This window comes from Rutilus rutilus (genome assembly GCF_951802725.1).
Source record: "Rutilus rutilus genome assembly, chromosome: 1".
NCBI classification, from domain to species: domain Eukaryota; kingdom Metazoa; phylum Chordata; class Actinopteri; order Cypriniformes; family Leuciscidae; genus Rutilus; species Rutilus rutilus.
Genome location: NC_140209.1, coordinates 72809402 through 72837073, shown reverse-complemented (window position 1 = coordinate 72837073; position 27672 = coordinate 72809402). Strand labels below are relative to the sequence as shown.

Genomic DNA, 27672 nt, shown 5'->3' with positions numbered 1-27672 from the left:
CCCCTCCCGACCGGCCCCAGCAGTCTGCTGCTCCCGGGCCGCGTCGTGGAGGAAGCCGCAGGAAGGCGTCACAGCCCCCTCCAGCCCCGCGCCCCGCTAAACGCCAGGCCAAGCGGCGCTCCTGAGGGTGGCTGCTCAGAGATGAGTTCCAGTTCTGTGCAGGAGATGGTAGCAGGGCCGCTCCTTCCCCCGGTGGAGGGCCAGGGGAGAATCCTTGGTTTTCCCATTCTCGCTGCTCGTCTCCCGACGGGCAGCACCCTAATGTGGTTAAAGACAGAACTGACACACTCATCTCTGAGCACACAGAGTTCTCGGATGACAGCATGCGCCGCCCACAGGCCATGCTCCTCTCATCCCCCTCTGTCGCCAGACCCCTGCCAGAGCACGCCCCCGTGGGACGCTGGTCCTCCCCTGGCCTCCTCTGGCAGGATGCGGCAAATGACCGCGCCCCCGCACAGGGCCGCTATGCTACCCTCGCCTGGGCCGGTCATTCTGCCTCGCTGCACCACCGAGGGTACGTCTGTGGTTCGAATGACCCCGCTGGCGCAGTTTCTGGGGGCCTGGCTAGAGCTCCCCAGACTGTCCCGCTGGGTCGCGAGAACCATCAGGCTCGGCTACGCGATTCAGTTCGCGCGGTCTCCTCCCCGCTTCAGGGGAGTCCGCTTCACTATGGTCGGTGGCAATGCCCCTGTCATGAGAGCGGAAGTCGACACCCTACTGGCGAAGGGTGCGATCGAGGCTGTCCCTCCAGCCGAAATGAGGTCCGGCTTCTACAGCCCCTACTTCATTGTACCGAAGAAATCCGGTGGGTTACGACCTATCCTGGACCTGCGCGTCTTGAACCGCTCCCTTCACAGGCTGCCGTTCAAGATGCTCACGGCCAAACGCCTTTTCGAATGCGTACGGCCACAGGATTGGTTCGCAGCGATCGACCTGAAGGACGCCTACTTTCATGTCTCCATTCTTCCTCGACACAGACCGTTTCTTCGGTTTGCTTTCGAGGGGCGGGCATACCAGTACGTGGTTCTCCCTTTCGGGCTAGCCCTGTCTCCTCGCGTCTTCACGAAGGTCGTCGAGGCAGCCCTTGTTCCTCTCCGGGAACACGGGGTTCGCATCCTGAACTATCTCGACGACTGGCTGATCCTAGCTCACTCTCGAGACCAGGTTTGCGAACACAGGGACCTTGTGCTCCGGCATCTAGCTCGTCTGGGCCTTCGGGTCAACTGGGAGAAGAGCAAACTCTGCCCCGTGCAGAGGATCTCTTTTCTCGGTATGGAAATCGACTCGGTCGCCATGTCCGCGCAGCTTACAAGCGAGCGCGCGCAGTCACTGCTGACTTGTCTTCGTCAGTTCGAGGGCAAGAGTGCGGTCCCACTGAAACGTTTTCAGAGGCTCCTGGGGCATATGGCATCCGCAGCCGCTGTAACGCTGCTCGGGTTGCTTCATATGAGACCGCTTCAGCTTTGGCTTCGCGATCGAGTCCCGAGGTGGGCATGGCAACACGGCACGCTCTGAGTCCCAGTGACTCCGACCTGCCGTCAGACCTTCACCCCGTGGTCGAACCTCAGTTTTCTACGGGCCGGAGTGCCCTTAGAACGAGCTTCCAGGCATGTTGTTGTATCAACAGATGCCTCAACCACGGGCTGGGGTGCCATGTGCAATGGACATGCTGCCGCGGGCTCCTGGACAGGATCCCAGCGCCTTTGGCATGTCAATTGCCTCGAGTTGCTGGCCGTACGCCTTGCCCTGCACCGCTTCCGGGCGTTGCTCAGGGGTCAACACGTACTAGTCCGATCAGACAATACCGCCACAGTAGCGTACATCAACCGTCAAGGTCTACGCTCCCGCCGTATGTCGCAACTCGCCCGCCACCTCCTCTTATGGAGTCAGAAGCATCTGAGGTCGCTTCGAGCCATTTATATCCCGGGACACCTGAACCAGGCGGCCGACGAGCTGTCTCGAGTTCGCCCTCTTGCTGGAGAATGGCGACTCCATCCCCAGTCGGTCCAGCTGATTTGGGATCAGTTCGGGGACGCACAGATAGATCTGTTTGCCTCCCACGACTCGTCCCACTGCGACCTGTTTTATTCCCTGACTGAGGGCACGCTCGGCACGGATGCACTGGCGCACAGCTGGCCGCGGGGCCTACGCAAGTATGCGTTTCCCCCAGTGAGCCTTCTTGCGCAGACTTTGCGCAAGATCAGGGAGGACGAGGAGCAGGTCATCTTGGTTGCCCCGTATTGGCACAACCGCACCTGGTTCTCAGAACTAGTACTCCTCGCGACAGCACCTCCCTGGCCAATTCCTCTGAGGAAGGACCTGCTTTCTCAGGGACGGGGCACCCTTTGGCACCCTCGTCCCGATCTTTGGAACCTCCACGTGTGGCTCCTGGACGGGAGGAGGTAGGTTTGAGTACCCTACCACCAGCGGTGGTGGCTACCATCACTTCCGCTAGAGCATCGTCCACGAGACATGCCTATGCGTTGAAATGGAACCTCTTCGTCAACTGGTGTTCTTCTAAACATCAAGAACCCACGAAATGCCCGATCAGTGTCATGCTTTCCTTCCTGCAAGAGGGGTTGGAGCGAAGGCTGTCTCCCTCCACCCTGAAAGTGTATGTTGCCGCCATTGCCGCACATCACGACGCAGTCGATGGTAAGTCTCTGGTAAAGCACGACCTGATCATCAGGTTCCTGAGGGGAGCGAGGAGACTGAATCCTCCTCGTCCTCCCCTCGTACCCTCTTGGGACCTCTCAGTGGTTCTAACTGCCCTGCAGAGTGCTCCCTTTGAGCCTCTGCAACCAGTGGAGCTTAAGTTCCTGTCAATGAAGACAGCGCTCCTGGTTGCATTGGCCTCCATCAAGAGGGTATGGGACCTGCAGGCATTTTCGGTTGACAAAGCGTGCCTGGAATTCGGGCCGGCTAACTCTCACGTGATCCTGAGACCCCGGCCTGGATATGTGCCCAAGGTTCCCACCACTCCCTTCCGGGACCAGGTGGTGAACCTGCAAGCGCTGCCTTTGGAGGAGGCAGACCCAGCCTTGGCACTGCTCTGTCCAGTACGCGCCCTCCGTGCTTACGTAGACAGAACGCAGTGTTTCAGGACCTCAGACCAGCTCTTTGTCTGTCATGGTGGGAAGCTGAAGGGAAAGGCTCTCTCCAAGCAAAGGTTGTCTCACTGGTTAGTGGATGCCATTGCTTTGGCTTACCAGCAGCACAATCTACAATCCTACAATCTCCGAGTTGAGCCAGTTTCTTCTCATGTACTCGCTTCAACTAGCCGGTACTAGATTCTGCTCAGGTGTCTTCGCTTGCTCACCATTCCTCTCCACGGACAGAATACGTGCGATATTCTCCTCAGGTGAGCCTCCCCGCAGGCTCTGAGTCTCCTCCAGCACTGACGACGTCAACGCCAGAGTTATGCCACCGGCAGCTTTCGCGCTTGGTTAGGTGCCTCCATGTGCATGGTTCCCCCTCTGGGCGACCCCCACATGTGTATTTCCACTGTAAGCCTCTCTGAGCATGTGTCTTTCCCTCGGCAAGCCTCCTTGCCACCCCTGGGGTTGAAATATTCCACCTGCGGCTGGACACCCCAGTGATTCTCCATATGCAGCCCTTCGCGGTCATATGTGTATTCCAAGTCCCCCCCTTCGGGTTGGGCATGATTGCATATTTCCACTGAGATATGCTTCCCAGTGTACCTTGGTATCCCTGTGTTAGGTAGGAGTCCTTCGTCCGTGCCAGTCTCACGACAGGGAGCTCAGACTTACGCAGGGCACTGGAAGACAGTCGAGAGGTGGCGTGATTTCACTGGGAACCCCATTCGTCGTCATCCGACATAACTCGGAGTGACAACGAAAGGGAACGTCTCGGTTACGTATGTAACCCCCGTTCCCTGAGTAGGGAACGGAGACGTTACGTCTCCCTGCCACTTCCGCTGTACCGCTGGAACACTTGAGTTCAGTCTCGGCTCCTCAGCGAAGACATATCTGCATGTTGCTCGCGCACTTCCTTTATACCCGCAGGGTGGGGCGGAGTTACGCTATGCAAATTCCGCAGACCCATGGCATTTCTTTGCCATTGGCTCGTTTTATATACTCGAAGATGATAGGCTTTCTAAGCAAAACCCCATTCGTCGTCATCCGACGTAACGTCTCCGTTCCCTACTCAGGGAACGAGGGTTACATACGTAACCGAGACGATATTGTGACACTTTGGTTATGTTCTCAAAAGGTAATGGCAGTTACACATATTAATGCATCAGCTTTGAATTGTTATTCCTTTTGCAAAATAAAATGTACTTTCACATAATGGAGTTTGAAATTGTCTTCCTTTCTAATGTTTAAGGAATAATATTTTGTGAATGTTAATTTTGAGTTCATATTTCTTGAAAATTGAAAATTATGTATTGTATTTATTTATTTTTAAATAATCAATTTCAAAAAGTAGAATAAAAAAGTACGATTAAAAAGTTTGTTTTAACTAATAGTCTAATTTTCTACCATATACAATTGAATACAATTAGCAGCTAGCTAACAACGACTTGTTTTCCATTTTTTTTTCACCTCACTCGTCTAAACTAAAAGATTTTCTTGGTAATTGTTCTACACATTGTCATATAAATAACCTGCAAATACTGCTGTTTATTAAGGTTAAATCCTGCTAACCAATCTTACTAAACAAATGGGGTAAGCACACTTACATTGTCATTTTAAGAGGTGTTCTGAGTAAATGTGGTTTAATTTGTTTACATTAGTTATTGTATGAAGCTAAACATGAACCATGAGCAATACATTTGTTACTGTATTTATTAGTCTTTGTTAATCTTAGTTAATAAAAATACAGCTGTTCAATGTTTGTTCATGTTACTTCACAGTGCATTAGGCTAACTAAGGTAAACAAATACAGCTTTTGATTTAAATAATGTAGGCTACCAGTAAATGGTGAAATTAATATTGGTAAAGATTAATAAATGCTGTAGAAGTGCAGTTTATTAGTAGTTAATGTTAACTAAAGTAGTTAACTAGTTTAATAAATGGAATCTTATTGTAAAGTGTTACCGATTTGTTAAACACGGTCTCGTGAGTTTAATGTTGGACAGATCAGTTGTTTTAACCATTCATTAAAGTGAATTGGTTCAAGTCAAGTCAAGTCATCTTCATTTATATAGCGCTTTTAACAACGTAGATTGTCTCAAAGCAGCTTTACAGAGATAGGCGGATAATTTAAGGTAGCAGATATTGTTTTGGCTTTATAGCAGAGTTAAGTTATTTTCCATCTAAAGTTAGTTTTGATTGATTTGCTTCCGTCGCAACGATAATTTGTTATTAAATTAGGGGCCGCTAAGACGACACCATTCTCTCTACACAGACTTTAAACGCGAACCTGTGAGAAACGCTGATGGCGTTCACATGCGCATTTAGAATGGGTTCTATAGTTATGTGCGTTTGAAAATACGCAGGTTTGGAATTCCCTACAAGCCAAGCCTAAACAAAGTACTTGTCTTTCCTTATAAATTTTGATAAAGAATTTTATTTTATTTTGTTGCTTTGGGGTAGGAACACGAAACTAATTTTCCCGACAACGCCTTATCTGTAGAGTGGTAGAGGGATCCTCCATAGGGAGAGACTAGTTGGCACTTCAGCACTTTTAGGCTTCAGCACTTTTAGGCTGATTTCCTAAAAGAGTTTGCAGATTTTCTCTCAGACCTATTAGTCAATGTCGATAAAGCATTAATTGTTGGAGATTTTAACATACACGTAGATAATCCAAATGATGCGTTAGGGGCTGCGTTTACAGATTTATTAAATTCATTTGGGGTCAAGCAAAACGTCACCGGACCAACTCATCGTCTTAATCATACACTCGATTTAATTATATCACATGGAACCGATCCAACCGATATAGATATTATACCGCAAAGTGATGAAGTCACTGACCATTACATGGTAACTTGCATATTACGTACTGCTGTAATATGTCATGCAGCGCCGCGTTATCAACCAGGCAGAACAATCCTTCCATCCACCATAGATAATTTCTCAAATTGCTTATCCGATCTGTCTCAGCTGCTGCCTGAACCCAAACAAACAGATGAACTAGAAGAACTAACTAGCACTATGAGCACTATTCTCTCTAGAACATTGGATGTTGTTGCACCTATTAGATTAAAAAAGGTCAGAGAGAAAATTAAAGCACCGTGGTACAACAATACCACGCATGTTCTAAAGAGAGAAACCCGTATTTTAGAGCGTAAATGGAAACAAACTAATTTAGAGGTCTTTAGAATCGCGTGGAAAGACAGTATGTCACGTTATAAAAAGGCCCTAAAAGCAGCCAGGGCTGAGCACCTCCGCAAACTAATAGAAAATAACCAAAATAATCCAAGGTTTTTATTTAACACCGTGGCTAGACTAACAAATAAACAGACATCACCCGAACAAAATATCCCATTACAGTTTAGTAGTAATGATTTTATGAAGTTCTTCACTGAGAAAATAGAAAACATCAGAACCACAATTGTAAACGTTCAATCTTCAGTTGCGCCTTATAATTCAGCCTTAATTATCACCCCGCAAGAACAATTACAGTGCTTTACAACTATAGAACAAATAGAGTTAAATAAACTTATCACTTCCTCTAAAACAACAACATGTTTATTAGATCCGATACCAACTAAACTACTGAAAGAAGTGTTACCTGTAGTGGAAGAGCCTCTCCTTAATATTATTAACTCGTCTTTATCTTTAGGTCATGTTCCAAGAACATTTAAACTGGCAGTTATAAAACCTCTCATTAAGAAACCACAATTAGATCATAATAACCTAGCAAATTATAGACCCATTTCAAATCTTCCATTTATGTCTAAAATATTAGAAAAAGTGGTGTCCGCTCAATTGTGTTCTTTCTTGCAAGAAAATGATATCTATGAGAAGTTTCAGTCTGGTTTCAGGCCGCACCATAGCACTGAAACTGCGCTCGTTAAAATCACAAATGATTTACTTTTAGCTTCTGACCAAGGCTGTATCTCAATACTAGTTTTACTTGATCTTAGTGCTGCGTTCGATACTATAGATCACACAATACTCTTAGATCGACTACAAAATTATACTGGTGTTCAAGGACAAGCATTAAGCTGGTTTAGATCATACTTATCTGACCGCTACCATTTTGTCTATTTAAATGGAGAAAAATCGATCATAACTCCAGTAAACTATGGAGTGCCGCAGGGATCTGTGTTAGGCCCTCTATTATTCTCAGTATATATGATGCCACTTGGAAATATTATAAGGAAACATGGAATTAGTTTCCATTGTTATGCTGATGACACTCAAATATATATTTCATCACGGCCAGATGAAAACGATAAATTATCCAAATTGACAGAGTGTGTTAAAGATATAAAAGATTGGATGACGCGTAATTTTCTTTTATTAAATCCAGACAAAACAGAGGTACTACTTATCGGTTCAAAAAACCGCCCACAAAACCTCTCGCAATACAACTTTAATATAGTAGGATGTCCTGTTACTTTATCCTCTACAGTAAAAGACCTGGGTGTTATACTCGATTGCAACCTGTCTTTCAAAAATCATATTTCATATGTTACAAAAACCGCCTTTTTCCACCTTAGAAACATTGCTAAGCTACGTAATATGCTATCAGTTTCTGATGCAGAAAAGTTAGTTCATGCATTCATGACCTCGAGACTAGATTACTGTAATGCTTTATTAGCCGGTTGTCCTGCATCCTCAATTAACAAGCTACAGTTAGTCCAAAATGCCGCCGCTAGAGTTCTTACTAGATCAAGAAAATATGATCATATAACACCGATTTTATCATCACTGCATTGGTTACCTATAAAGTTCCGTATTAATTACAAGGTATTGCTACTGACTTATAAAGCCCTAAACGGCTTAGCTCCAGTCTATTTAACGGATCTTCTATCGCCCTATAATCCATCGCGCTCTTTAAGATCACTAAATTCAAGGCTTTTGGTCATACCTAGGATATCCAGAACCACCAAAGGAGGGAGAGCATTTTCACATTTAGCTCCAAAACTCTGGAATAGCCTTCCTGATACTGTTCGTTGCTCAGACTCGCTCTCCCAGTTTAAAACTAGATTAAAGTCGCATCTCTTCAGCCAGGCATTCATATAATATTTTTAATCTTACAGTCCAAATTACAATCCGGCCTCTAGTTAATAAACGCCAGAGGAGAACTGGCCCCCGACTGAGCCTGGGTTCTCCCAAGGTTTTTTTTTCTCCATTGGGTCACCTGATGGAGTTTTAGGACACTATTAGGTCACTTGATGGAGTTTTTCGGTTCCTTGCCACTGTTGCCTTTGGCTTGCTCAGTTGGGGATATTCTGGATATCTAATTTGATTTTATCAATAAATTCCACTAGAAACAAACCTTGTTGTATTATTTTAATTTAATACTGTGAAGCTGCTTTGATACAATCTGTATTGTGAAAAGCGCTATACAAATATACTTGACTTGACTTGACTTGACTTCAGCACTGCGTTGTCATCGGTCCAGGCGAAGGTCCTTCGTCAGATCTGGATACGGCCTGGATCCGGCAGGCTGCAGGAAAACCTCGGGATAAACACACACTAAAATTAGCGTAGATGCCATTCTTCTTATGATGTAACGAGTACATCAGGATTTATGGGAAGTGTTCCCGGTTCCGGCTGACCTAATCTATGCAGCCTAACATTAAATTATAGAAGTCTATAATGTATTATGTAAATGCTAGGTCAAAGAGATGTGTCTTTAATCTGGCTTTGAACTGACAGAGTGTGTCTGCTTCCCGGACAATGGTAGGAAGACTGTTCCAGAGTTTTGGTGCTAAATAGGAAAAGGATCTACCGCCAGCAGTCGATTTTGATATTCTAGGTATTATCAACTGGCCGGAATTTTGAGATCGCAATAGACGTGACGGACTATAATGCGTTAAGAGCTCGCTCAAGTACTGCGGAGCTAAACCATTTAGTGCTTTGTAAGTAATCAGCAATATTTTAAAATTTATGCGATGTTTAATAGGGAGCCAATGCAGTTTTGACAGAACTGGGCTAATATGGTCATACTTCCTGGTTCTGGTAAGAACTCGAGCTGCTGCGTTTTGAACTAGCTGTAGTTTGTTTATTAAGCATGCAGGGCAACCACCCAGTAGAGCATTACAATAATCTAGCCTTGAGGTCATGAACGCATGAACTAATTGTTCCGCATTTGTCAATGAGAGCATATGACGTAATTTAGATATATTTTTAAGATGGAAAAATGCGGTTTTACAGATACTAGACACGTGACTTTCAAATGAAAGATTGGTATCAAAGAGCACACCCAGGTTCCTAACCGACGACGAAGACTTAACAGAGCAGCCATCGAGTGTTAGACAGTATTCTAGGTTATTACGTGAGGAAGTTTTTTGTCCAATAATTAGAAACTCTGTTTTTTCAGAATTTAGAAGTAGGAAATTACGAGTCATCCAATTTTTTATATCCGCTATGCATTCCGTTAATTTTGTGAATTGATAAGTTTCGTTAGGTTTTGAAGAAATATAGAGCTGAGTATCGTCAGCATAACAGTGAAAGCTAATTCCATGTTTCCTAATGATATCTCCTAATGGTAGCATGTACAGAGTGAATAGCAGCGGTCCTAGTACTGAGCCTTGTGGTACGCCATACTGAACTTGTGATCGATGAGACATCTCATCATTTACTGCTACAAACTGATAACGGTCAGATAAGTATGATTTAAACCATGCTAGTGCATTTCCCGTAATGCCAACATAATGTTCGAGTTTATTTAAAAGAATGTTGTGGTCAATGGTGTCAAATGCAGCACTAAGATCGAGTAACACTAATAGAGAGATACAACCACGATTGGATGATAAGAGCAAATCATTTGTGACTCTAACGAGAGCTGTCTCGGTACTATGGTACGGTCTAAATCCGGACTGGAAATCCTCGCAGATATCATTTCTCTCAAGAAAGGAACATAGTTGTGAGGATACCGCCTTTTCTAGTATCTTTGACAGAAAAGGTAGATTCGAGATCGGCCTGTAATTGACTAATTCTGTAGGATCAAGTTGCGGTTTTTTAACAAGCGGTTTAATCATAGCCAGCTTATGATTTTTGGTACGTATCCTAGAGACAAAGATGAATTAATGATATTAAGTAGAGGATCTATGACCTCTGGAAGCATCTCTTTCAGTAGCTTAGTTGGTATAGGGTCTAACATACATGTTGTCGATTTAGATGATTTAATGAGTTTAGTAAATTCTTCCTCTCCTATAGCAACGAATGAATCAAATTTTTCCTCCGGGAGACTACAATGCACTGCCTGATGCGATACTGTAGTAGACGGTTGCATAGTTATAATTTTGTCCCTGATATTATCAATCTTGTAAGTGAAGAAGTTCATAAAGTCATTACTGCTGTGTTGCTTGGAAACTTCTGGGCTTGAAGCTTTCTTTTTCGTTAGTTTAGCCACTGTTTCAAATAAATACCTAGGATTATGTTTATTTTCTTCTAATAGGTTTGAAAAATAAGCAGATCTAGCAGCTTTTAAAGCCTCTCTGTAAGCAATTGAGCTCTCCTTCCATGAAATGCGAAATACCTCTAGCTTTGTTTTCTTCCAGTTGCGCTCCATTTTTCTGGCTGCTCTCTTAAGGGCCTGAGTGTGCTCGTTGTACCACGGCGTTGGATTATTTTCTTTAATCTTCTTTAAGCACAACGGAGCAACTGTGTCTAAAGTGCTGGAAAAGAGAGAGTTAAACGTTTCTGTTGTAATATCTAGTTCTTCTAAGCTATCTGGGATGCTGAGATGATGAAACTGATCAGGAAGATTATTAATAAAGCAATCTTTAGTGGCAGAAGTGATAGGTCTCACATATTTGAAACACGGAGTTGTCTTTGCAGCCTTGGCTAAAGGAGTCATTACTTCGTGAATCTGACGTGTCATTAGCATATTTGTACGTGTTGTGTGATTATCCCAACAGTTTAGGACATCGCACAAGATTTGTGTCAACACAGAAAACATTTCATCACTAGATAGGTTTTTTGATTGTTTGTTGAAAGTGTTTTTTATGTCCGCTGAATGTTAACAAGGCAACGTTTTTTCAATTCACACCCAGCAGTAATTCAGGAAAAAAATCTCCAAATGCTCCATGTAAAACTTCGGTCTTTCGATGTTTTACCATCATGTCAATTCTCAATTGATTTTAATTAATATGCATGAAGAGAGAGAGCAACACAGTTTGAAGATGGTGAGTGCGCGCGCGACTCTGTCTTTCTTCGTTTTTTCAGTGTGCAGGGCACAGGTCCTTGTCTTGTCAGGTCTTGTCATCTACATCACTCACTGATCAAATAAGGCTTTGGCGAGACAAAAATTCACTTTGGCTGCCCCCCAAAAAAATGTATGCAGGAAAAACCCTGAAAAAAGCCTGGCCAAGCTTCCAAGCTTCCAGGAATGATCTAGTTTTCATGGAGACAGACGCGCGGTAATATGATGGTAATGAAATTAAGAGCATGCGACGTTGTAGTTACGATGTCAATTAGTAAAGTCATATCGTGATTGAAAGTACGAATACATTACGTAACTGTTACGTCATGTGTTGGCTGGGGCGGTGTGCACGGAGGGGAGGTATGGAAGGCGAACGGGGCCAAGAGTCTTTAAACGAAATGCGTTAAATTTGACCCCATCAACATGCACTGTTTGTCTGCGTTAACGCGTCAATTTTTTACGTGTTTCTTTTGTATGTGTAGACACACACATTTTGGTCGTGTTAAGGCATCAGTTGTCGTCGCGTTACTTTAGTACGTGTAAAGACGCAGTTTTACCATGTTAAGACGACCAATTTGAACGTGTTTTTCAACACACACACTCTGGCCATGTTCGAAATTGTAGTATTTTTTAAAGCAAATTTACCTTTAGATTTACCCACATATTAATCCTTTAGTTTATTGTGGCCTTGTTTACTGATATCTTCTGTGCTAGAGTAAATTATTGGCAATATTGTCATTTTGCTCAAATAAAAGTGCCATTCTAAGAGACATGGTTTAAGCTGTTGACTTTTCTACCTTGAGAAAGAACGTTAAACGAACAACTTAAAAGGGCATGACAAATCAAGACATAAGACTGACATCACTCACAACGTACCAATGCATTATCCCTCATGAACAAATATAACGTCTGATGTTTGCATATGTGCATACCAGTATACCATTACGACATCCTTTGTGAATAAACATGACATCTGATGTTTGTATACATATATACCAACGTACCATCGCGTCACATATGCAAATGTAGTCTCAAATACAACAATTTCATTGGCTGCTGAGCGTGTTGTCGCGTTAACACAGACAAATGGTGCGTGTTGACACGGTCAAAATTCATGCGTTTCGTTTAAAGACTTTTGTCCCCGATCATCAGTGTGTGTTCAGCGTGTTAAAGACTCGCTCTACTATGCTTCTCTCACAGGAGTGTGTGTGTTGAGTCTCACAGGTTCAGTTCAGACTCTATAAAGCATCAGTGTGTGTTCAGCGTGTTAAAGACTCGCTCTACTATGCTTCTCTCACAGGAGTGTGTGTTGTTGAGTCTCACAGGTTCAGTTCAGGCTCTATAAAGCATCAGTGTGTGTTCAGTGTGTTAAAGACTCGCTCTACTATGCTTCTCTCACAGGAGTGTGTGTTGTTGAGTCTCACAGATTCAGTTCAGGCTCTATAAAGCATCAGTGTGTGTTCAGCGTGTTAAAGACTCGCTCTACTATGCTTCTCTCACAGGAGTGTGTGTTGTTGAGTCTCACAGATTCAGTTCAGGCTCTATAAAGCATCAGTGTGTGTTCAGCGTGTTATAGACTAGCTCTACTATGCTTCTCTCACAGGAGTGTGTGTTGTTGAGTCTCACAGGTTCAGTTCAGACTCTATAAAGCATCAGTGTGTGTTCAGCGTGTTAAAGACTCGCTCTACTATGCTTCTCTCACAGGAGTGTGTGTTGTTGAGTCTCACAGGAGTGTGTGTTGTTGAGTCTCACAGGTTCAGTTCAGACTCTATAAAGCATCAGTGTGTGTTCAGCGTGTTAAAGACACTCTACTATGCTTCTCTCACAGGAGTGTGTGTTGTTGAGTCTCACAGGTTCAGTTCAGACTCTATAAAGCATCAGTGTGTGTTCAGCATGTTAAAGACTCGCTCTACTATGCTTCTCTCACAGGAGTGTGTGTGTGTTGAGTCTCACAGGTTCAGTTCAGACTCTATAAAGCATCAGTGTGTGTTCAGCATGTTAAAGACTCGCTCTACTATGCTTCTCTCACAGGAGCAGGGATGAAGTGGAGGCTAAACGCACGTAAACGCCGTTTACGCACCTCCCAAAATTCGGAAATAGCGTTTGCCCACCTCCAAAGTGCGTTTATCCACCTCTACATTGCGTTTATCCACCTCTAAATTTCACGTTATTTGAGCGGACTTTGCTTTTCCAGTGCGTGATCGCCGATCGGTACATGATTCGAGCATTTTGGCCGTTAAGGACAGAGCGGAATGCGCAGCGCAAACACGGAGCAGAACATGGAGCAGAGAGCGCAGCGCGCCGACACACACACACACACACACACACACGGAACAAAGAGAACAGTGCACACACGTAGCAGAAAACACGCTCGTGAAGTTACTAAACAAGCTGCGCGAGAATGAAACTTGATCGCAGCCGCAACAGGAAATCATTAAAACGATGCAAAAAAAGTGCTTTTTTTTCATTCATTACAGGCAGCTGGTTTAATGTAGGGAGCATGTCAAAACCCAACTGTACAAGAGATTCAGAGGGAATCAAGCCCTCACCAGGTTAAAAACTTTTCCCTTTTACAGGGAAACACTGATCCACATTTTTCTGATAGACCAAACAGCTAATCAATTAATCGAGGAAATATTCAACAGATTAATCGACTATGAAAATAATATCCCAGATCCCTAATCATTATGTACAAGTGCATTGCATTGGAAGCCCTGGATATAAGCCTTCCTCTCTATCTCTCTTAAATATTTTTGTTCTCTCTGTTTTGTCATTTAGTAAACTTTATAGATTTCAACCGTATTATTCCTTTTTGAGTCTCTTTAACAAGAACTTAGATTAATGCATGAATTGAATAGTGATTGTGTGACCTATGATGAGGGAACAACCAGTGATACCCTTGGTAGTACCATCAAATGATAGCCTATAGCGATGTCATCAGGATACACACATACACCGGTAGGCAGTGGCCCACCTTACCAGGTGACCACGTCGTGGTCCACCAGAATTTATAGTTTACCCACCTCTTATTTTACCACTACACCACTGCACAGGAGTGTGTGGTGTTGAGTCTCACAGGTTCAGTTCAGACTCTATAAAGCATCAGTGTGTGTTCAGCGTGTTAAAGACTCGCTCTACTATGCTTCTCTCACAGGAGTGTGTGTTGTTGAGTCTCACAGGAGTGTGTGGTGTTGAGTCTCACAGGTTCAGTTCAGACTCTATAAACCATCAGTGTGTGTTCAGCGTGTTAAAGACTCGCTCTACTATGCTTCTCTCACAGGAGTGTGTGTTGTTGAGTCTCACAGGTTCAGTTCAGACTCTATAAAGCATCATTGTGTGTTCAGCGTGTTAAAGACTCGCTCTACTACGCTTCTCTCACAGGAGTGTGTGTTGTTGAGTCTCACAGGAGTGTGTGTTGTTGAGTCTCACAGGTTCAGTTCAGACTCTATAGAGCATCAGTGTGTGTTCAGCATGTTAAAGACTCGCTCTACTACGCTTCTCTTACAGGAGTGTGTGTTGTTGAGTCTCACAGGAGTGTGTGGTGTTGAGTCTCACAGGAGTGTGTGTTGTTGAGTCTCACAGGTTCAGTTCAGACTCTATAGAGCATCAGTGTGTGTTCAGCGTGTTAAAGACTCGCTCTACTATGCTTCTCTCACAAGAGCAGGCCCGGCGCCACGAGGGGGCAAAAGGGGGCATTGCCCCCTCAGACCTGATTTGTGCCCCCTCAGTTTAATTTTTGTATTCATGGTTACAAATGAAATGTTTAACCTTTTGAGCGGTCCAGTCCCATATATGGGATTTTTATTTCAGTGCCCCTGAGAGTACGGTGACGGTCCCACTTATGGGATTTAGAATGTTCAGTGACGACATAACGGCCAGATTCAAACTGTGCTTTCGCGCGTTGTTTGGCGCTGAGCCAGAGACGGACACGCTCAGCGCTGTGTCTTAACATAGAGGCATAGGTAGGCGGCTGCTTGGGGCCCCCTACCAGCGGTCGTAGTAGGGGGGCCCCCAACCAACCTCAAAAAAAGGCAAAAAAAGCCCCTTAGTCAAGTCAAGTCATCTTCATTTATATAGCGCTTTTAACAACGTAGATTGTTTCAAAGCAGCTTCACAGAGCTAAGCATATAATTTAAGGTAACAGAGATTGTTTTGGCTTTATAGCAGAATTAAGTTATTTTCCATCTAAAGTTGGTTTTGATTGATTTGCTTCCATCGCAACGATCATTTGTTATTAAATTAGGGGCCGCTAAGACGACACCATTCCCTCTACACAGACTTTAAACGCGAACCTGTGAGAAACGCTGATGGCGTTCACATGCGCATTTAGAATGGGTTCTATAGTTATGTGCGTTTGAAAATACGCAGGTTTGGAATTCCCTACAAGCCAAGCCTAAACAAAGTACTTGTCTTTCCTTATAAATTTTGATAAAGAATTTTATTTTTTATTATTTTATTTTATTTTGTTGCTTTGGGGTAGGAACGCGAAACAAATTTTCCGGCAACGCTTTATCTGCCTTATCATCATGAACGCTTCAAAAGCATGGTAAATTGTATTAATATTCTTAAGAAATACGTTGAAACGTTGCAGTAGTAGTTAAAATGTCCAGTTCATGGTTATCCGTCTCTAGTCAAGTCAAGTCAAGTCATCTTCATTTATATAGCGCTTTTAACAATGTAGATTGTCTCAAAGCAGCTTTACAGAGATAAATTTATAATTTAACGTAAGATTGTTTTGGCTTTATAGCGGTTCTTTAATAAAGTTATTTTCCAGCTAAAGTTAGTTTTGATTGATTCACTTCCGTCGCAACGATAATTTGTTTTTAAATTAGGGCCGCCAAGACGACACCATTCTCTCTACACAGACTTTAAACGTGAACCTGTGAGAAACTCTGATGGCGTTCACATGCGCATTAAGAACGGGTTCTATAGTTATGTGCGTTGATGTGTGCAGGTTTGGAATTCCCTAAAAACCAAGCCTAAACAAATTACTGGTGTTTCCTTACAGTTTTGATTCAGAATTTTATTTTATTTTATTAATTCGGGGTAGATACGCAAATTGAGTTTTCCCGATGACGCTTTATCTGTAGAGTGGGAAAGGGATCCTCCATAGGGAGAGACTAGTTGGCACTTCAGCACTGCATTGACATCGGGTCCAGGCGAAGGTCCTTCATCAGATCTGGAAATGGCCTGGATCCGGCAGGCTGCGGGAAAACCTTGGGATAAACAAAGACACTCAAATTAGCTTAGATGCCATTCTTCTCATGATGTAACAAGTACATCAGGATTTATGGGAAGTGTTCCCGGTTCCAGCTGACCTAATCTATGCAGCCTAATATTGAATTATAGAAGTCTATAATGTATTATGTGAACGCTATGTCAAAGAGATGTGTCTTTAATCTAGATTTAAACTGACAGAGTGTGTCTGCTTCCCGGACAATGGTAGGAAGGCTGTTCCAAAGTTTTGGTGCTAAATAGGAAAAGGATCTACCGCCAGCAGTTGATTTTGATATTCTAGGTATTATCAAATGGCCGGAATTTTGAGATCGCAATAGGCGTGAAGGACTATAATGCGTTAAGAGCTCGCTCAAGTACTGCGGAGCTAAACCATTTAGTGCTTTGTAAGTAATCAGCAATATTTTAAAATTGATGCAATGTTTAATAGGGAGCCAGTGCAGTTTTGACAGAACTGGGCTAATATGGTCATACTTCCTGGTTCTGGTAAGAACTCGAGCTGCTGCGTTTTGAACTAGCTGTAGTTTGTTTATTAAGCGTGCAGGGCAACCACCCAGTAGAGCATTACAATAATCTAGCCTTGATGTCATGAACGCATGAACTAATTGTTCCGTATTTGTCAATGAGAGCATATGGTGTAATTTAGATATATTTTTAAGATGGAAAAATGCGGTTTTACAGATACTAGACACGTGGCTTTCAAATGAAAGATTGGTATCAAAGAGCACACCCAGGTTCCTAACCGACGACGAAGACTTAACAGAGCAGCCATCAAGTGTTAGACAGTATTCTAGGTTATTACGTGAGGAAGTTTTTTGTCCAATAATTAGAATCTCTCTACACATACACCCCTGACTTTCACAATGAAATGGACTAGTCCGTAATGGTGTACGGCGCGAAAGATAAACACGCAGTGCCAGTGACAGGAGTACTGGGAAGTACACAAACAGAGACGCGAAAACACGAAAATGAAACGAAGTTACCCAAGCGGCTCAAATAAAAGAAAAAAGCGAAAAGACGCCGATAAGTATTTGGCAACGCAGCCAAAGATGACAAACTTTTTTACGGCTACTGTTGGGGATACAGACAGGAACAACAACGTCCAAAGCGTTGAACATGCCTCTACAGCAGCAGCATCGAACGTTAGCTGTGAAGTGGCGCTAGGTGAGAATAATGTTAACACACTCACATGGATATACGTGGATTTGCTTGGAGCAAAATGCAACATCACCTCTCCCAATTTCGCCCCTCTTACGTATAAATACCGTTTTGGCGCTTGTAAATGTGACGTGAACGATCCCTAGTGGCAGGTGAACCGAATCAATCATCTCTACTAGCTGAATAAACACGAATGAACAATGTTGAAAGATACAGTACAACTTACCGAAATGTATTCCTCATACATATCGATTAATCAGTGTTTTTCAACCGCGGAAAGACGTCAATAAAACAGCTGGAGAACAATTATGTCACTTAAAAGCCGTTTAATGACCATAATATATGTTAGTTGGCTAGAAAAAAGAGCTATAGAGTATTTTGCTAAATATGTGTAATATATTACATATGTAGTATATTTTTTACTTATGTTATTAAAATTGTTATTATAATAAAAACGCATTATGTTTAATTTGAGTTATTTTTAACCTTAAATAATACTACCAGCTGATTAAAATTGTATGTTTACAGCATTCTGTGAATTTTTTTTTTTTTCTTGAGAAAAATGAACGCCTATCTTGCGTACCTAATATTTATCCAAATGAGTCAGTAGCCTATTGAATCAAATCACAAGAACTGAATTGAAATCGTGAAATTTGTGTCAAGCAGTAATAAAAAACGTAGCTTACCAGAAATTGTACCATTTAAACATTGTAACATGTTTCTGTTACTAAAATGTTTTGACATCACAATACACTTATTGTGATGCAAGATTTTTCAGGTGTTATCTGAAACCGTATTCTCTGTTGGGTGCCATCGTGACTATTAGTTTGTGTAGTGCTACACTTTGTGTGTTCTCTGCTTTCCATCTTCATTTTAGAGTAAAGAAGTGTATGCAGGATTTAAAGTAAAAGTTTTTTTTCCCCCTCTCCAACCTTTACTTCCCTGTAGATTAGCTTTACCTGCCTATCCACCATTCAGTCTGTAAAAAAAAATGGTTGTTCTCTTTTAAAGGAGAAGTTCACTTTTAAAATGAAAATTCTGTCATCATATAATCACCCTCATGTTGTTTCAAACCCGTATGAATTTCTTTCTTCTGCTGAACAGAAAGGAAGATATTTAAAAGAAGATCAGTAACTAGACAGTTTTTGGGTCCCATTGACTTCCATAGTATATTTTTTTCCTACTATGGAAGTCAATGGGACCCAAAAACTGTCTGGTTACTGATATTCTTCTAAATATCTTCCTTTCTGTTCAGCAGAAGAAAGAAATTCATACAGGTTTGAAACAACATGAGGGTGATTATATGATGACAGAATTTTCATTTTAAAAGTGAACTTCTCCTTTAAAGATCGAATGGGGAGGGGGGGGGGGGGCATACATACTTTCGCCTTGGGCCCCCAAGTCTTGCAGTTAAAAAAGTAATAATTAAGTATTGGTCAGCATTTATCATTATAATTGTGTGTAAGTGTTGGGGTGGGCTAGCAATGCAATTCTTTCTGGGGTAATCTTTATTTTTAAGGAGGGATATTTACATTTTTGGAGTATAAAATCAGCAGTTTTCTCCAAAGGCGAGATCTTGGAGCAGCCGCCCGTCTCCTCTGTGCAGACATTACACACATTACACACATTACACACGCTGAGGAGAACTGTTCTAGGCTGTCGAGTTACTGATGTTAGGAAGTGTTAGTGCACCTGTCGCTCATAACTTATAGTTACATACAAGATCAGGGAAAGATTCCAGTTCTTTAACAATGAACAATCATAATGACAATAAACAAAACAAAATAAGAAAACATAAATATCATGGGTTTATGAGATTATATACACAGGGGGAAAAGCACAATTACAAGGTTAAATATTTGAATAATTGATCATAATACATTAAAAAAAAAGTTTATTATTTATAAACCTGAGGGATGAAATGAGTTAAACATGTTGAGATTTAAGCCACTTTTGCTTGTGGGTGAAACATTTTGCATATAAAATAAAGAAATTAACAACATATTCAAGAGATGACGATTTTGGGTTTTATAATAAAAAATAATATCTTTAAGGATAAAACTGTGGGTCACATTATAGGGTTAAAATATAAGAACTTAAATCAACCCTAAATGTATTGGTTAAACTACAATCACAAAATAAATGGGCACTTGATTCTTCAACAAAACCACAAAATGAGCAAGTTTCATCAATATCAGGATATTTACAGATAGATGAATTAAAGCTGTCGCTCATATCTTTTAAGTTGTTGCGCTTGTGATAATGTTGTAGGTCACATGATAACGTCAACATGGCAGATGATGTACAGCTCATATTCATACTTAACGCGATCAGGCTATATAGTACCTACACAGCAAAAACTCCAGTGTTAAATTAACACTCCTGGGAGTGTATATGAGTCCACACTCAAGAGTGTAAAGTGTTAAAATATGAGTGTTAAATTAACACTCAAGAGTGTTAAAGTTAATGAGCTAATTAAGTTATTAATTTAGTAATGATTGATCATTATTGAAGACACCTGATGTTAACAAGCCGAATCACTGAAGGAGAAAATCACAAATTGTAAGCCACCGTTATGGTGATGGGTGTTTGCTTTAGTCGGGCTCTTGACCCTTATATGTTTACTTTAGATTTTCTTTGGCTGTTGTATCTTATAACTGCCAGTTGAACAAAGAAAAAAAGTGATCTGCTGGTGTTGGTTATATTATGACAATCATCATTTGAACTTGATCACTGAACTCATTAAGATCCTTATTTCTGACTTAGATTTATGTTGTTGGTTACAGCATAACTGTGAATCTGCATAAATATCCAGAATTTTAGATATAATACAAAGGATTTCTTAAAAGTTGTTTTGAAAAAAAAAAAAAAAAACATTCTTTTAGGCACACACAGACGTCAAGATTCAGTCTATGCATCTCAACAATGGTGACGAGCAGAATATTCAATTAGGAAAAGTAAATTACACAGACAATTCAGATCATAATTTATTCAGACCGCAATGCATGATGGGAGCCATTAATGAGTTGTGATTGGTGGCAGCCACTGCAACATGCTTTATTATTGTCACCATTGTTGAGATTCACAGGCTGATTATTGATGTCTGTGTTTCTAAATAAATTCATTTGAAAGCCTTTTGATCAGAACAATGGTTATGAAATATTTTTGGATTATATGAAAAATACTGAAAATCATGTGCTGTAGAATCACAGAGCTGCTGTAATTAACAAGTTAAGCCATCTCAATAAGTTTTGTTTTACGGATCACAACATGATTATGTCAAAACATAACCAACACCATCAGATCACATTGTCTCTTTGTTCATCTGACTGTTATAAATCAATAAGCAAAATTTAAAGTAAACATATAAGTGTCAAGAGCCCAACTAAAGCAAACACCCATCACCACAATGGTAACTTACAATTAGTGATTTCCTCCTTCAGTGATTCTGCTTGTTAACATCAGGTGTCTTCAATAATGCTCAATCATCACTAAACTAATCACTTAATTATCTCATTAACTTTAACACTCTTGAGTGTTAATTTAACACTCATATTTTAACACTTTACACTTTTGAGTGTGGACTCATATACACTCCCAGGAGTGTTAATTTAACACTGGAGTTTTTGCTGTGTACTCTTTTAGCGCTCGTTAAGCAAGTACTTATTGAAATTAAGGACCTACTCAGTGAATATGCGGTTTCGAACACAGCCAGGGTGTAGCAAACACACTCACAGTCCTTTTAAACAACAATTAGTTAGTCATGTGACAATCACCTGATTACGTAATGTAGAATAGTCACAAGAGAGAAAAAATTGTTAGATAAATATAGAGGACATATCTCACCCAAAAAATACACAACACAACATAATATAAGACAATACACATATATACATACACACACACACACACACACATATATATATATATATATATATATATATATATATACACACAACAGATCAGAGTCACAAATGTATTCCACAACACAGATTTTACAAAAAAAAATCTATAAATAATATTTTTTTATATAAGACATGTACAACTTCACATAAAATATCAATGAAATATACAAATCAGAATTAACAATATATTCCCAATTTCAAAACTTGGATTTCACACAAAACTAAATAGATATTTATAATAATGAATTATTATATTAATTATTATAAATAATTATTATACATACTAAACCAACATTGATCATTCAATATCACGTTTCTAATACGCATGCTAACACACATGCTGCTTTATTTAATTGTGAAGTCTGAGTCTCTTCCACCTTTATGAAACACATTTACACATGTATTTCTCCTCATAGACAGTAGTGAGACTCTTCTGTGGATCAGCTGATGGTTTCTGCTCCTCTCAGGATCATTTCACACTACGATATAACGCATCTGTCAGAGTTTGGTGATCGACCTTTATCAGGGATGTTTGGTGATCGACCTTTATCAGGGATGTTTGGTGATCGACCTTTATTTTTAATCGGGGACGTTTGGTGATCATTCTTTCGATTTGACCTACTCTGTAAAGTGGAACAGAAGAGAAAACAATCAGTATTCAGTGGAACAAAGTGCAAATTATTTAAATTACTGTTTTTTATTTTGTAAAAATAAGTTAAATTGAATTCCTGTAATCAGATTAATTACTGACAATACATGATCTTGGATAGATATTTGTGTTTTTAAATATAATAGATGTAAAGAATGAATCATGTTCATATGTGTGTGTGTGTGTGCGTGTGCGACTCCTATTGAGTCTCTGTAAAGGAGAAACTAATGAGTGTACGGCGTATGGAATAAACCACAGGGAGCAAATACAAATGTTATTCTGAGTTCAAACACAAACCTTTAGTTAAAGCCGTTTGTCCTCTAGTTTAAACATGTTTGTAGGCTCTTAGTAAATAACTGAGAGTAAAGTAAGTGTAAAGTAGTGTGACGTGTTGCTTGTCACAGTAAAAACAAACTAGAGACAGAGACATTCCTCATGTGAGCTGGACGCTGTGAGCTGAAGCTGGAACTGCACTGATTTTAGCAGGAGTGCAGCGTTTTCCTACAGTCTGACCAAGTCTGTTTTCACACTGAAATGATTCACTTCTACTGTTAATAAAGCAGGTGTTGATGTTGTAGTGGATTTTTTCCTAAATCCCGACTATCTAGCGCCTACAAATCGACACTTAATAACCTTTATACTCCAACTCTTTGTGTCTTCCGTCGACAACTGGCCGAGTTTCTAACTAACTTGCTTCCCTAAACTGACCAGTTTAAGCAGAAATTAACAGACAGACTTTCAGCAAACGTCCTCTAAATGCTTTAATAACGTCCGGGAGAGTCTTCGAGCAGTTCTCAGAGAAACTCTCCCAAGAAGAATCAAGGCCGGAGGATCTCAGACAAATTCCATTGAGACTCCCAGCGTAAAATACAGATACAACAGTTTTTATAGAATCGAGGTATGGCATAAATGTCAGGCTGCATTACATAATTTCCCCATTATTTGATTGGTTATTCATATGCAAACCCCTCTGTTACTAGGTAAATCAAACTTTGTTTTAATGATGACTTCATTTGTTAATCACAAGATTCTAACAGACTGTCTAGTTTCATTTCCCAAACTATGTTATTTTTACACACATATGCACACACTCAAAGACACAAGTTTTCCATTGGTTTCGTACAGTACATCCTGTTCAGATGTTAGATGTTAAATAAGGTTAGATGTTAGAAACATGGTTAGTTTAATATCAGAGGTAAATGAAGATCTCTTTAACCTGTTAAGCTGCAACCCCACTTTTGAAAAATCCCCAGAAATGACATACCCAAACTGAAACACATACAGTTCATGAACCCTTTGTACTAAAAGCACAAGTATGATCTCATTTGAAAGCTGACACCTGGCAGTTTATTGTAAATGTAGAATTAATTATTGTCATAATGAAAATTTTTTTTATAAATAGCTTCAAAGTTTTGTAAAGTTATTAGAAATTATTTTTTATGAAACATCCTCATGAAAATAAAATTGAAGTTGGCACTGGAGCAATCTAGAAATGCATTATAGCTAAAGCCACATGTCTAAACATTTTATGTTTAAAATCTGAAGATAATAAGTCCAAAACTCTGGATTTAGTTCAATGTTTTTCAAGACCATGTCAAATGACTTTATTTTTAACGTCCTGGAATGTCACATGATCATGGCTCTTCTTCATGTTCCATATATGGACTATTATTGTGCATATAGCGCCCTCAGGCTGTTGGTATGAATTAAAAACACAGTAAATCAGAGTCCCAAACGCTCATAAAGATTACATCGACGCATTTGGGTATAAATTCAATAAATATTATTCCTGTCTATAGAAATATGATGTAAATCTATGAGAATCTATCAATATTTCTCCAAATCTGCACATTTTTTAGCTAAAGCCATGAGGCACGTTGTTTTGTGTATCGCTGTCATGACGACAGCACGGAGTTTTTTATGAATGAAAGCGGCTGACGCGCATAATTCATATTAAAGGTATCGACTCATTTTTTATTTCATAACTCCTGACACAAATTAAGACATAACTGTCACTATGAGTTTCTCAGAATACAATAGTGGTTAAATACTGAAACTTGAGTATTATATCTTTTTAATTATGTATAGTTTGTCAAGGTATAACATTAAATCTGATAGTAATTTTGAATTAAATAAATAAATAACGCTTCAGTGCGCGGGCGCACTGGCAACGCTTAACAGGTTAATATCTCAGTGATGTTTCCTCACCTCAGGTCACAGTCTGAGTCTCGTAGCTCGTCTCTGAGCCGCTGCTGTGAGTCTCCTATATTATTGAAACTCAGATCAAGCTCTTTTAGAAACTGCAGAGCTTTTGAGTTGGTCAAAGACTGAGTTAGAGAAGAAACATCTGTAATGCCACAGCGATATAGTCTAGAAAGACACAAACAGAGGAAGAGAGATTATCTTACAAACAAATCATGAATGTGAAGAATTTTACACAAATATAATGTGAACTCAGACTCACTGTGAGATATTGAGAATAAAGTGTTTTAGTTTAAAAAACCCAGAAAGTGCACTGCTATAAACAATGAAACATAAGCCCTGCTGTCTTCAAATAAATAAACTTCAGTCACACTGTAATTGCTGTACAGTATAATGATACTAACTGTAGTTTCTCCAGCTTGAATTGTGGGTTCATCAGTAGATCACTGAGGTTTTTCACTCCAGAGTCTCCTAGTTTATTCTCGCTCAGGTCCAGCTCTCTCAGGTGTGACGGGTTTGATCTCAGAGCTGAAGTCACATCAGAACAACCTTCATCTGTCATATCACAGCCTCTTAAACTACATTAGCAGAGAGAGAGAGAAGAAAATAAGACAGAAGAAAAGAAAACTCTTTATTCTGTAAAGTCACATCATCTTCATAAGCAAATAAAACAGAGAGAGGAAGAGAGATCTTCATCTTTATTTCACCAGATCACAAAATACTAAGTTTGCACAAATACAGTGTTAAAGTGTTTTAGTTTAAACTGCTGAAGTGATTTTAAGCATTTTGATTCTTGTATGTGAATGTGACTGACCTCAATCTCTCCAGTTTACAGTGTGAATCCTTCAGTACGGCACAGAAGCGCTTCACTCCTGAGTCTCCTAGTTTATTCCAGCTCAGGTCCAGCTCTCTCAGGTGTGACGGGTTTGATTTCAGAGCTGAAGTCAGGATGAGACTCTGTTCCTCTGTAATTCTGCATCTATACAGACTGAAGACAGAAAGAGAAAATGACTCAGATCTATGATGATCAACTAACGTGTTCATCTTCATCCAGCAGACTTTTGCTGACAAATAAACAGGGATATCAAGGTAAAGGTAACATGGAGAAAGACTACACATTGTTCATTTAAATAATACTACCAACACTGTAACAATACAAAGGTTGAAATTGTTGATGTATTCATGTTTACACATTCATTTCATTTCATTTTTAAAGGGTCATGAAACCCCAAAACACATTTTTTGATGATGTGACACGTGACCTTTCCAACGTGATGACGTGATACGTGGCACATCTCAGAGATGGTACAAGACGGGCATTTGTGGTTACAAAATATATATATGTGTGTGTATATGTAAACTTAGTGTCCCACGTTTTTTGCAGCAAATGACTGGGCAGTAGTTCTTGGACCGTCACTCACAGCTATTAGGTAATGTGTTTTTTTTTTTTTTTTTTTTCATTGGGTAACACTTTATTTTACGGTGCCCTTGATACAGAGTAATTACTTAATTAGGTACTTAGTAATAGACGTTGTAATAACATGTAACAAAATGTACTTAACATGTAACTAAGTTATGGAACAGCCTGTACTTACAGATTGTAATTACACACATGTAATAGGCAGCTACTGTTACACATGTGTAACAAGCCGAGTTGGATGAGGTTTATAGATACACATGAAGTACACTTAAGTACATTCTTGATACACTTTATTTTACGTAGCTTATACCTGTGTAATATTATGTAATTACAATGTAATAAGGAAACTACTGCATGCATTTAAGCTGTGAACTAGTGAGTTAAATCAAACTAAGGCAGAGAAAGATAAGGTATGTATACACAAAGTACACTTAAGTACATTCTTGATACACTTTATTTTACGTAGCTCATCCCTGTGTAACATTATGTAATTACAATGTAATTAGGAAACGACTGCATGCATTTAAGCTGTGAACTAGTGAGTTAAATCAAAGTAAGGCAGAGATGGATAAGGTATGTATACACAAAGTACACTTAAGTACATTCTTGATACACTTTATTTTACGTAGCTTATACCTGTGTAATATTTTGTAATTGCAATGTAATTAGGAAGCTACTGCATGCATTTAAGCTGTGAACTAGTGAGTTAAATCAAAGTAAGGCAGAGATGGATAAGGTATGTATACACAAAGTACACTTAAGTACATTCTTGATACACTTTATTTTACGTAGCTTATACCTGTGTAATATTTTGTAATTGCAATGTAATTAGGAAGCTACTGCATGCATTTAAGCTGTGAACTAGTGAGTTAAATCAAAGTAAGGCAGAGATGGATAGGGTATGTATACACAAAGTACACTTAAGTACATTCTTGATACACTTTATTTTACGTAGCTTATACCTGTGTAATATTTTGTAATTGCAATGTAATTAGGAAGCTACTGCATGCATTTAAGCTGTGAACTAGTGAGTTAAATCAAAGTAAGGCAGAGATGGATAAGGTATGTATACACAAAGTACACTTAAGTACATTCTTGATACACTTTATTTTACGTAGCTTATACCTGTGTAATATTTTGTAATTGCAATGTAATTAGGAAGCTACTGCATGCATTTAAGCTGTGAACTAGTGAGTTAAATCAAAGTAAGGCAGAGATGGATAAGGTATGTATACACAAAGTACACTTAAGTACATTCTTGATACACTTTATTTTACGTAGCTTATACCTGTGTAATATTATGTAATTACAATGTAATTAGGAAACTACTGCATGCATTTATGCTGTGAACTAGTGAGTTAAATCAAACTAAGGCAGAGATGGATAAGGTATGTATACACAAAGTACACTTAAGTACATTCTTGATACACTTTATTTTACGTAGCTTATACCTGTGTAATATTTTGTAATTGCAATGTAATTAGGAAGCTAATGCATGTATTTAAGCTATGAACTAGTGGGTTAATTCAGATGGATACCATTTGTAGATACACAGGAAGTGCACTTTAGTACAATCTTGATACACTTTACTTTATGTTACATACAAGTAATGTGTATGTAATATGTAACAGACTCGGCTTGTTACACATGTGTAACAGTAGCTGCCTATTACATGTGCGTAATTACAATCTGTAAGTATAGGCTGTTCCATAACTTAGTTACATGTTAAGTACATTTTGTTACATGTTATTACAAAGTCTATTACTAAGTAATTAATTAAGTAATTACTCTGTATCAAGGGCACCGTAAAATTG

General features: G+C 40.1%; 1 protein-coding gene across 1 annotated transcript in view; it reads right to left on the bottom strand.

Moving 5' to 3' along the window:
• Positions 1–27672, bottom strand: part of LOC311305794 (uncharacterized protein) — a 1216100-nt gene that overhangs the window by 370092 nt on the left and 818336 nt on the right. Inside the window, exons 51-52 of the mRNA XM_084433664.1 lie at positions 25253–25426; positions 24843–25016 (exon numbers count right to left, since the gene is read on the bottom strand). Coding sequence (XP_084289790.1) covers positions 24843–25016; positions 25253–25426 — 348 coding nt within the window. The remainder of the gene's footprint in view (positions 1–24842; positions 25017–25252; positions 25427–27672) is intronic.